General features: G+C 44.0%; 1 protein-coding gene across 1 annotated transcript in view; it reads right to left on the bottom strand.

Moving 5' to 3' along the window:
• The window catches only part of OBSCN (obscurin, cytoskeletal calmodulin and titin-interacting RhoGEF), a 185,675-nt gene that overhangs the window by 112,496 nt on the left and 60,806 nt on the right, over positions 1 to 12,373 (bottom strand). Inside the window, exons 32-38 of the mRNA XM_038129840.1 lie at positions 11,675 to 11,941; positions 9,853 to 10,125; positions 4,851 to 5,117; positions 3,686 to 3,952; positions 2,751 to 3,014; positions 1,518 to 1,784; positions 327 to 590 (exon numbers count right to left, since the gene is read on the bottom strand). Coding sequence (XP_037985768.1) covers positions 327 to 590; positions 1,518 to 1,784; positions 2,751 to 3,014; positions 3,686 to 3,952; positions 4,851 to 5,117; positions 9,853 to 10,125; positions 11,675 to 11,941 — 1,869 coding nt within the window. The remainder of the gene's footprint in view (positions 1 to 326; positions 591 to 1,517; positions 1,785 to 2,750; positions 3,015 to 3,685; positions 3,953 to 4,850; positions 5,118 to 9,852; positions 10,126 to 11,674; positions 11,942 to 12,373) is intronic.

Raw genomic sequence — 12,373 nt, 5'->3', positions numbered from 1 at the left:
AAGTCATGAAAAATCCATATTGTTCCCACTTTTAGGTCAGTTCCTATAGGAAAGCTTCTAAACAAGAAACTGTTCTGAACAAGGGAGGTTGTGTTGAGTTGGGAACTTCCTCTCCACTTGTCTTTTGACTAAAGCACCTTGGAAGCACATCACGAAGGTGTCAGGTGAAAGGTGAAAAAGAGAGAAGGAAGAAAGGATAGGAAAATTAATCAGCAAAAAGGAGGATTGGAAGTACACAGGGATCAGAGGAAGCAGAAGTAAGAGAGGAAGAGATCTTGGGATTACACAGGTTGGCTTGGAACATGCGCTGAGAATTTCTTTTTTACCATTTACTGCCAGAGCAGCTGTAGTCTGTCGGTCTCCACACACACAGCTGTAATCCCCAGCGTCTGCCAAATCCAAATCCTGAATTGTCAGCTCCACAAAGGGACCTTCCTGCTCTATTTTGTACTTTTCACTCGGCTTGAGCACCGTATTGCCCTTTTTCCACTCAACTGGGGCTGATTTGCTCAGTTTGCAGTGCAAAGTGACTGCCTCCCCCTCTGTAGCTTCCTTGTTCATCAGTTCTTCTTGGAAGAGGATAGGCAAGGCTGAAGGATGCAACACCAACAGAGAAGGAATCAGCACCAGAATGAAATGGAGTTACTGGGCTGCAGTGCATACAGTCAGTCAAAAATGCACTGTTTCTAGGTGGGTAAAATTGAAAAAGGGGGTAAAACCTCCTAGAGGAGAGAGAAATAAATTAAACAATATACAACATACAGGTGCTGTTGCAAGGCAAAAAAAAAAGCACAAGGAAATAGTCCCTAGTAGGGCAACTCTCTGGCACTACAGAGCCAAGAACACAAAAACCCCAAGAAATCACACTCTGGCTGACCAGGAAATGCTGCCAGAATGGCTACATTTGTGTGGGAATCCTTAAAACCAGAGGGTTTTGGGAAAGCTGCACAAGGCAGGCCTCAGAGACAGCAGAACTGTGATTGGAGCTCAGCAGTAGCCATGAGATTGGTCAGCAGAAAACTTAGGTTAGAAGTAGAAAAGTGAGGACAAACAGAACAATGGTCTGTGTATTAACACTTGTCTAGAATAACTCCCTAAGCTGCAGAAAAGTGTTTCTAGAGAGATATTAGGAAGTTCTACTCTTTATAATGGAGCTCTGTGCATTGTGTTTGAAGACTCACAAGCAGGTATTGCATTCGAAATAAGCAATCACTGCTTTAACCAAAGGTACCTGTGCTTATAGTGGTTGGATGGAACTACTGTCAGTGGGCTTTTGCTTTGTGTAATTACTCAAAAAACTTTTAAAGTAAGTTACAACATTAAGTTCTTGGTCTGCTGTGGGGGATGTGAGCTGCTGGCATCTTCCCATTGTCATAGCCATGTAATGAGACTGATGCTGGAAAATCAAACAGCTCAAGGCACGTTCCTCAGCAGTCCCGTCCTGTTGGTGATTTGTACACAGCCCCCAGCCGGTGATACGTTTGGGGTTTAAAGAGAAACGTGGGTAGTAGGGTTACCATTCACTCTCAAAGCAGCTGTGCTCTCCTGCTCTCCACACACGCAGGTGTAGCTCCCAGCATCCGTCAAGTCTAGGTCTTGGATCACCAGCTCGACAAAGCGCCCTTCCCGCCGTGTTTGGTACTTCCCGCTTGGGACCAGCTCCTTCCCGTCCTTCCTCCAGCGCACGGAGCCGCCCGGCCGGCTCAGCTCGCACTGCAGCGTCGCCGTCCCGCTCTCCGTGGCCTCCTCATTCCTCAGCTCTTGCTTGAAACGGACTGGCAGGGCTGAGAGATGCAGAATGGAAGGGGGTTGCCACCCTCGACCCTGCTCAGAGGCTGAGGTGTGATTTGTCGCGTGTCTACCTAAGCCTCACTCCAACACCCTTCTCCCTTAAGTGTGGCAGTCATATTTTCTGGAAAAATCCCTTTGCCAGGATTTTTCTCCTGGGAAGCTGAGAAGCCTCAGGGAAAAAGGAAAACAAATTCTTATCTCATTTGCTTCTCCTGTGTTGTGCTTACGTGTGGGATGCGTTTGGAGATTGTTTAACACAGGTGATTGTTTCATTGGTTTCATGCGAATTTTTTTGACTTAATGACCAACTACAGTCAAGCTGTGTCAGGACTCTGGAAGGAGTCACGAATTTTCATTTTTATCTTTTTTAGCATTCTGTAAGTATCCTTTCTGTATTCTTTAGTATAGTACAGTATAGTATTCTTTAATATAATATAGTATCATAAAATAATAAATGAGCCTTCTGAGAACAGAGAATCAGATTCATCCTTCCTTCCTGCCACGGGACACAAATGCTATATTTAAGCACATCCTGTCTTTTTTCATGGGTGGTAAAAGAAATTCTCTATTGAATTGTTCTGTGGGAATCAACAAAACCATGATCTTGGCTGAGATCATGCTAAAGAGAGACAAACTCATTCTCATCATTACACGTGATGAACTCTCTGAAACAGAAAATCCTATGGAATTTTATGTTTCCATGCTAATCCAGGAAAGCACACGTGCAAGACAACATCCTTCACTCGAGGGAAGGTGAGAAGACAACACAACACACACACATCCAGCATGGTGTACAATGAAATGGAGACTGGGGACAGGAGTGACACGAGCAAGAGGATGGAAGAAAGCAGTGGAAGCAGGACATGAAGGAAGAGGTTGTGAGGGAATGTACAGAGAGGAGGAGGAAAGAGGTGGACGAAAACACTCCAGAGTTTCACAGGTTATTTCTTCCTTTTTACCATTCACTGACAAAGCTGCTGTGGTTTTTTGGTTCCCCACTAGACACGAATAGTCTCCAGCATCCTTTGGCTCCAGGTCGTGGATCAGCAGCTCAGCCACGGTGCCCTCCTGCCTCATCTTGTACTTGTTACTGGCCCGGAGAAGAGTTTGCCCCTTCCTCCACTCCACGGGGGCCTCTGTGCCCAGCTGGCACCTCAGAGTGGCTGTCCCACCTTCCACAGCTTCCACAGGCTTCAGCTCTTCCTTGAAGAGCACGGACACAGCTGAGGAGTGAAGCATTCTCAGTTTACTTCAGGTGCATCGTCACCACCTGGTGACCTCACACTTCAAGGACTTAAAGCCAAAACAAATTCATATTCTCTTGGCACACACAGCAAAGAAGCTCTGACCTACCTGCACCTCCAGGAGTCTGCTGATATTTACAGTAGAAACAAGAGTTTTGTACCAAATAAAAAAAAAAACAATTATTTCGCAATTATTTAGAACACCAAAATAATTATTTAGAACACCAAAATTATTTAGAACACCACAATTATTTAGAACACCAAAATAATTATCCTTCTGCTGCCCAAAGTTGGTCACAGACAAGTAAATACTTGATGAGAAAGTGGAGAATGGAATGTTCTTTAATAAAAGGTGTAGCTGAGACCCTTCTTACCTCTTGTCTTAGAGCTTGGACAGTCACCTCTTATCCAAAGCATAAGAGACATTTCATAGGGAAGAAAAGATATTATTTTAACAAGCACCTTTGATTGACACGTTTTAGCATGAATTTATCATCCCAAAAAAACAAAGAACATAACGGACCCAGCCAGAGCTGCCTTTTGTTTGTGCTGATCCTTGTTCTCCTGAGCACTCTCTGGAAGTGTCCAGGGTTAGCAGGACCATGGCAAGAACAACAACAAATGGTCACAAGCAGGTGTCTCATTCCTACCATGGATTTGGACTTGGGCTGTGGTCTGCTGGTCTCCAGTGTCACAGGTGTATCTTCCCGCATCTTCTGGCTCTGCATTATGAATCACCAGCTCTGCCACTGTCCCCTTCTGCTTCATTTCATATTTGGCACTTGCCTGGAGCGTGGCTCCTCCCTTCTTCCACACCACGGTGGCATCAGCTTTTGTGAGTTCACAGCGCAAGGAGACGGATTTCCCTTCTTCCACATCTGTGTTCTCCAGGGCTTGTTTGAAAAGCACAGGCACAGCTGGAACGCAGAGTCAGAGGTTAGGACAGGCCCTCCTGATCTGCTCTGCATCAAGTCCCCCCATGAGAGCTGTCACCTCTTAAATGCAGGCCTTTTCCAAGGGAGCAGAGCAGCCCTAGGCCCTCCACTGGCTGTGTGGCACAAGGAGATTCTGCCTGGCAGCAGGAATAAATGTCTCCCTCTGATGTTACCATCTCACTGTGGATTCCTAGAAATGTGGGGCAAGTTTCTTTTGTTTTTAAAAAGGACCTTTTCAGATTCCTCTGGGCACCATCAGCTAATGAATTCCCTGCTCCTGCAGGGCTCTGAAATACCATTCATATCCTATATTTCTCCTGCTTTCTGCTCCAGCACACATTACTAAAGGCAATGTTTTTGTTCAAGGGCAGTGGAGAGTGGAGATGGCACCTAAGCGTCTTTGAAAGGATGTTTTGGGGAGTCTGGAGTCTATTAATTACTTGATCACCTTCAATTTTCCAGGGACTGGATTCCTGTTTTCACATCCTTATGCTCCTGTACTAGTGGTCTCCACCTCCAACTCCAGCTTTAATCACAGCCATGTAAAGCAGCTGACAGGGCAGGAACAACAGCACAGAGAAAATTAATCCTCTGCACCTAATTTTCTTTTTTTTTTCTCCTCCAGTTGGGGGGGGGGGGGGGAAACAAATTGAAAATCCCAGACACAGAATATGAGATCACATGAATTAAATACATCCAGGTGCCTACAAGGGTGCAATGTCACCTTTAAATTTTACTTATTAAAGATGGCACTGCCACAAAAAACATGAAGCATTATGTGATTTTTGTTTAATACATCTAATGAAGTGTTATGTGATTTTTGTTCAATGGATCTATTAAGCACCTGATTAAGTGTAGCAATATCTTAAATTGTACCCACCGTTCACTTTGACCCGAGCAGTGGTTTTCAGTTCCCCAGCACTGCAGGTGTAGTCCCCAGCATCTACAGATTTCACATCTCGAATGATGAGCTCTGCCACAGTCCCATGCTGCTTAAATTCATACTTCTCACTGGCGTAGAGAACAGTGTCTCCCTTCATCCACTTCACTGGGGTACCAGGTTTGCTGAGCTCACAGGTCAGCCTGACCTGCTTTCCTTCTTTGGCTTCTTCGTTCTGGAGCTCTTGCTTGAAGAGAACTGGTGTTTCTGAAAAAAGGAGTGACACAAATGTTGAAAGAAACACGTGAGGTTGGAAATTACTTTTCTCTTTTAGTGTCAGACTTTGTTTTTGAGACAGAAAACCACCGGAATGAAAAAGCATTAGCAAAGAGTAAACAGATGCTGACAGCTCACATCTGTCTGCCAGCACTTTACCGCAGAAAAAAAACCAAAACCTGAGGCCAGATGCTTATTTTCTTTTTAACCACTATCTGCACTGCTGAAGATGCTGCTGCTCTTACTGCTTTCGTGATTAACATCAGTGGCAGATGCTGCACTGCAGTTAATGACACAAACTGTGCTGCCGATGGCTGCTCAGAGCTGGACCACCAGCACAAAAAACATAAAACTTCATTGAGGTCAACTCGCACACAACACAGAGCACACAGAGGAATGGCAAAGCACTTTCTGTTGTGACCAGCAGTGTTGATTTCTCATCATAAAAAAAACCCCTACAGTGTATTTCCTTTTGTCCAGCATGAACACAGATTTAAAACCAGCACAGAGCAAACACAGAGAGGGAAGCACAGCTGAACGTGGCAGGGTCCCTTGGAGATTCCCCTGAAGGCTCTGTCGCAGCCTGGGGTTCAAGGCTTTAAGGTGAGCTAGTGCAGGGAAGGCACTTTTGGGGGGAAAATAAACTCAACTGAAATGTTCAGCTAAGGAAAAAATAAATTCTTCTTGAATTATCCTGTCTTAAGAATATACAAGTCAGCTACTGACCTGTGATGCACCAAACCTGTGGCTGTTGGAAATCTACACCCTATTATCCTGTTCCCCTTTTACCTCCAGTTTGGGACACTCAGTGTCACATGACTACTGAATTTCTATTTTCTATTTCTGCATTCTGCTGTTCTGATGTGACTCTGACAGATAAAGGAAAGTTTTCCAACAGTGGAATTCCTTGTAGACATCCTTATGACTTGACTCCTTTAACCTGAATCCGTGTGTTTAAATCCTACATCCATCCACACTCTTCTCTGTGAGGGGGGAAAAATGGGCCTGTTGTGGAAAAATTACAAATGTGGTTCTTTTCTAACAGAGAATTGCTCATCCAGGTCCTACTGGAGTCAACACAGATCTTTGTTTTGTAATGGATATTGGGAAAATATCCTTGTGCTACAGAAAGACAGAAAATCAGGATCATTAACAACCAGCTCTTCTTCATTGCATCATCAAGGTCTTCTCTTTCTTGCACAGCCTCAAGTTGGTTCTTTGTGCTCTAAAAAAAAATCCTGTGAGCAGCCTGACCTCCCACTTGTTGCTCTGGGGTTCAGGTTGACCATTCCAGCAAGCCAAACCCTTTTTTTGTTCATGCTGACTTCCCTAATCCAGACACAGCTTCTGATCAGTCCATCCCAGATGTGCAACAGCAGCTGCACACAGGACATCCTCTGGTCTGGATAAACACAGCCTGTGCCTGTAAAATCCTCCCTGTGCCTGCTCAAACCTGCCCAGGGCAGTGATTTAACTCACAGCAATTATAAGGTGATATTTGGTGAGCCTGCTTCTGACCTGGATGAGACCCAACCCATAGCCAACTCAGGGTTAAAAGACTCACCTAAGAAGAGAACTTTTGCCTCAGCTCAGACAACAGCCCTTTAGATCACAGAATCATAGAACACTTTGGGTTGGAAGGGCCCTTTAAAGCTTATCTAGCCCAACCCCCCCTGCCATGTTAACCAGACCAGGCAGCTCAGAACCTCATCCAAACTGATCTTAAATGTTTTCAGGGATGGAGAATCCACCACCTCTCTGGCAAACTCCTATAGTGTTTTACCACCCTCATTGCAAAAAACTTCTTCCTACATCTGTGGCATTCACATTCTCTGAAAAATCTCTTCGCCCGGGGTAAGCTGAGAAGCCTCAGAGAAAAGGAAAACAACATTTATCTTATTTACTTCTCCTGTGTTTTGCTGCTCTGGAATGTGTTTGGAGATTGTTTACCCACAGGTGATTGTTTCATTGGTTTCTGCTGTGAATTATGTAGACTTATTGGCCAATCAGGGTCAAGCTCTGTCAGGGCTCTGGAAAGAGTCACGAGTTTTCATTATTATCTTTTTAGCCTTCTGTAAGTATCCTTTCTGTATTTTTTAGTATAGTTTAGTATTCTTTAATATATTATAGTATCATAAAATAATAAATTAGCCTTCTGAGAACGTGGAGTCAGACTCATCATTCCTCTCTGCCACAGGGCACCTCACAAATACAATATTACATCTTCTTAAATTAACTCTTTTTAACTTTAAACCATCTCCCCACGTCCCATCAAGGAGGAGACCACCTCCTGCCTGGTGATGCTTTTTGGGTGCATTGCTCTGAATAAATCTGGCTGCCCAAAGCAATTGCACAGACAAATGTGGGGCTGTGAGCTCCCTCCTTGGGGAGAGCCACCACTGGAGACAGCTCCAGGAGGTGATCCATCCTTTGTGGGGATTACCTCTCAGCCTAGGGTGCTCTCCTGCTGCTCTCTTTTTGGGGTTTGGAATGAGATGATCTATAATGTACCTTCCAAGCCAAACTGTTCTAGAATTCCATGATTCTCAGAGGCACTAAAGCTCCTCAGAGCTGGAGCCAGGTCAGATGAAGGATTCTCCTGTTTCACATTCTGTCACCTCTCCGGCAGCTCTTCCAGATGACTTGATGAGAACACCTCAGTGCACACCACAAGGTTCCTTTTCAACGTAGTTTCATGTTTTTCATTCCAATTAATTACTCTGGGCTCAATGTTGTGGGGTTTCACCCCCGGATTGGGATGACCCCGAAAGATGGAAAAGTCTCTCCTCCAACCCGTGCCTTCGAAGAAAGACTCAGTAGTCTTCTGTTGTCTGTTCTCAAGGTTGTTTATTGTTGGTTATCTACAAGATTCTTCTCCCTGAACTGCTGTGGCCCGTTCAGCAGCTCAGACAAAGGCACACTGCCCTCTCAGGGGGCTGGTGCTATCTTTTATATCATATATTACGTACTACATGTTTATACTTTTTCTCCAATGCCTACTATCTATATTGAATGGTGACTTTCTACTCTAAACCAATCTGTGAGTGCCAACATCACCAAAGACATGGAGGCTGGGAAGGAGAAAGAAAGAGGACAGGGCACACCCAAGTCCCTCCATCTTAGATCTCCTGACCCCCATGGACAAAACTTGGACCCCTGCGTACAAGGCTTAAAACCCCCCTGTACAGCACTCAGAAATCCTACCCTTTACTTCGTGACTACTTCTACTACAATATCTAAACTTTTGTGACTTCTTGTTCTTCCTGCAAAGTTGGTAAACTGTTCCATGGGTCAGATTCAAAGCCACAGGGGTCTCTGGCTGCATGCCAGGGTCTCAGATGCTTTTGACCTGGGTCTGGAACGTCCGAGAATGTCTGTGGGACATTCTGAGTTCCGACAAATGTGAGGACCCAAATCACCCCAAAAGTTTTTACCCTTGACATCAATAACTCCACCACTTCTGGCTGCTCCAGCCTCACACTCATATCTGTCACTGTCCCTTTCTTCAGCCCTGTGAATGACAAGCTTGGCTTCAAACCCTGACTGCCTGATGCTACATTTGGAAGAATTCCCAAGGCTCTTCCCATCTTTGCACCACTTCTTAGGGCTGTCTGATCTGGAGGTTTCACACTGAAGGCTCACATCCTCTCCCTCAGTGACTTCAGCATCACCCAGCTCCTTTGTGGAGACACAGGGCTTCTCCAGATTCATATGAAAAACCATCTGACATGATTCAGAAGAGGTGTGGATTCTCAGATCACAAGCACTCTGTGAGATTTAGATCCAGGATTGCTTGTGTGAAAGCTATAGGTCAGGGTTAGTAACAAATAATTTGGTGTTTGTGACTATAAAGCCCTCAGGAAGGCATCAGTGATGTTCTAAAGTGTTAAAAATGTTAAATGATGATCTAAACTGTTAAATTACAGCTGGGAGAAACTGAGAAGAAAATATTCCTGCTGAAGAACAAAAATAATTAGCCTTTTGCAAATAAAACCTTTCATTTTCCCTCAAGAAAAAGAAATCCATTTGCATTTCTACAGCTTAGCAAAATTTGGGCAAATTATCAACTTTTGTAAAAAAAATTCTTTGAAATAAATGTGGTTATTCTGAAAAAAAATGAGATTATGATATGACACAGTGGAGACTGTGTGTTTAACATCTGGGCCATGAGAAGTATTTATATTTCCAGTGAGGAAACAGCTCTCCAATCCCACATTCTTGGGCTCTCTGCCATTCATTTCATTCATTTATCTTTGCTACCAAACACTGCAGTTTTACCTCAGTTTAACTCCTCCAGAGAAAACAATCCATTGTCAACAATGGATAGCAGAGAACACATGTAATGTTGCCTTTCAAACAATGAAAACTGAATTTAAAACTTACTGGTTGCTCTTTTCTTTTTTCATTTAATTAATTGATTTCTCCTCATGAGTCATCTCCTTATCAGCTTGAGGAAAACTGAACAAGGCATCCACTGTACCCTCACAGCATTATAACATTCCCATCTAAATCCAATAAACACTCCAAGAGTTGTCCAGGATTACAAAGAGCTCATTCTCCAGCCATAATTTCACTATACAATTAATGTTATTAAAAATGCACAGATACACAATGATGGTGCTAAATTTGTAGCATTTTTGCTCCTTTTTTTTTCCACCTACCCACATTAAACCCCGCTTATTTCCACTCATCATTTCCTCTCCTGCAGGTGTGATGATGGATTTACCTTTAACAACCAAACTGGCAGATGTTTTCTTATCACCAGCTTCAAATGTAATGACCCCCGAGTCCTTCAGTGAGAGCTTTTTCAGCGTTAGCAGGTGATATCCACCAGGCTGGGACTGGATCTCATTAAGTTCATTGGTATGGAGTGGGGTTTTATCCAAAAACCACTGCACTCTGCTATAGTCTACGGGAGAGATTCTGCACTTGAACATGGCAGATTCTCCTTCTAACACAGTGACATCCTCCAGGTCTTCCGTTATTAGCACTTTCTGGCCTGAAAGGAACATAAATACATCAATTACTGCAATCTTCAGGTTCTGGCGTGAAAATCGGCGTGGGAAAGCTCCCAAGATTTCATGACAGAGAAGATTGAAACAGAATTCCCCCAATACTGACCACAAAACCCACTCACAGGAAGATAATATATACAGGACACACAACAAAATAGGGCGAAGACAACTTTAAAGCACCAGAAAACATAAAGCACAACAGGTAGCCAGTACAATGCAAATCCAGGGCTGTAAATTTTCTCCTAATGAAATCCCTGGAAAGGTTGGAAGGATGAGTCTCTGACAGCATTACTGGGCTCTAAACATCACCAAGAAGTGATGTCTCCCTTGACAATCTGGCTGATTTTCTACAGCAAAAATAACCCTTTCCAAAAATATCCCTTTCTATGGGATAGGACCACTGATCCCACACCTTCTTTGAGTTCAGCCCAACCACAAACACAGTGGGAAATGGAGAAAATATCTGACTGTGGATTGGTAAAAAAAACCCCAAAACATCTGCTCTGAAAACCTCCCTGTATAGATAGATACATCCCTAACTAAAAATAAATATGTAAATATAAACACACATACAAAGATAAACCTCACTATAAATATATATAAAATAAGGTTATCACTGTATACAAAAATATCTCAGATGTTCCTCCTACTCAAAAAAGCAGCACAGGGATGTTTTACTTTGATGTTCATCACAGAGAAGTATTTTTTACATTCAGAAAAGCTGGTGTCAAAAACCTCAGAGTGAATTCAGACAGCTCAGAGCCCGAGATTATGATGGGGATTGAACACATTTCTTTGCTTCTGGAGGATGCTGCAGCAGATGATCAGAGGAGGAGTCTGACTGTACCCCATTGTCTTTAAAAACTGCAATAATTAGCAAGTGGACACTGCTGCTGCACCTCCATCTGATTATTCTTGAATCATTTCTCCAGAGGGCAGGGTTAGGTGGGATACTGGGGAGGAATTCTTCCCTGTAAGGGTGCGGAGGCCCTGGGAAGCTGTGGCTGTTCCTGGATCCCTGGCAGTGCCCAAGGCCAGGTTGAACAGGGCTTGGAGCAGCCTGGGTTAGTGGAAGGTGTCCCTGCCATGGCAGGGGTCAAAATGGATGATCTTGAAGGTCCCTTCCAACCCAACCCATTCCATTATTCCATGGACCATTCTATTTTCCCACCACCTTTTAGGAACCACTCCTGGGAAGAAGAATCAAGGGGTATGGAGAAAAGCATGAAGGCAGGATAATTTTCCCTCATCCAGAAGCAGGCACTGTGCATCACATCCATTTTATATTCACAGGAACACCAATCTCTCCCCTCACATGAGCCTTTAAATCACACCCAAAATACTCCAGGTGTAATTTCTTCCAACTGCTCTGCATGTCCAGCTCTACACTCCCATATTTTTGGTCATGTGTTCCTGCCATCCCGAGACAGAACCAGAAATCAGCAGCTCTGCTGCCCTGCTGAGATACAGCTCTGCCTGTGCATGTTTGCCATGGCAGAAAAGGGATGCAAATCACATTCCTAGCATCCATACCTTGCACAGTTAGCTTGGCTCTGGACTGGGCGTCCCCAATGTCACAGCTGTAAGTGTCACTGTCACTTTTCTCCAGGTTCTTTATGGTCAGCTGGAGGACTTGTCCTTTCTGTGTCATCTCGTATTTCCTGCCAGCCCTGAGCTCAGCAATGCCTTTCCTCCAGACCACAGAGGATGCAGCTCTCTCACTCTGGCACACAAAAACTGCAGTTCCACTCTCATCAACTTTCAGGTCTGAGAGTTCTTTGATGAAATAATTAGGTTTTTCTGGAAGAAAAAAGAAATACTTTTTAAAAATGACCGAGAGAGATTTGTCACCCAAACTAATCCTGAGCATCCAGAATCATCTTGGATCCTCTCTGCTCCAACTCATAGAATCATCAAAAAATAATCGCAGAGTCATTTAGGCTGGAAAGACCTTACAATCACCAAGTCCAACTATTAACTTAATGAAACCATATTCCAAATAACCACATCCACACATCTTTTAAATCACCCCACTGGTGGTGACTCCACCACTTCCCTGGGCATCCTCTTCTAATACCTGACCACCCTTTCCGTGAAGGAATTTCTTCTTACATCCAATCTAAAACTTGAGACCATTTCCTGTCATCCCATCAGATGGAATGGTTCTAAGATCACCAGGTCCCCCTCCTGTCACAGGACATAGCAGGTGAAAGATCTCCAGGGAAGCTTAGT

Source organism: Motacilla alba, chromosome 2, assembly GCF_015832195.1.
Source record: "Motacilla alba alba isolate MOTALB_02 chromosome 2, Motacilla_alba_V1.0_pri, whole genome shotgun sequence".
Lineage (NCBI taxonomy): Eukaryota > Metazoa > Chordata > Aves > Passeriformes > Motacillidae > Motacilla > Motacilla alba.
The sequence above is the reverse complement of the archived record's forward strand: the minus strand, read 5'-3'. Positions and strand labels throughout refer to the sequence as shown.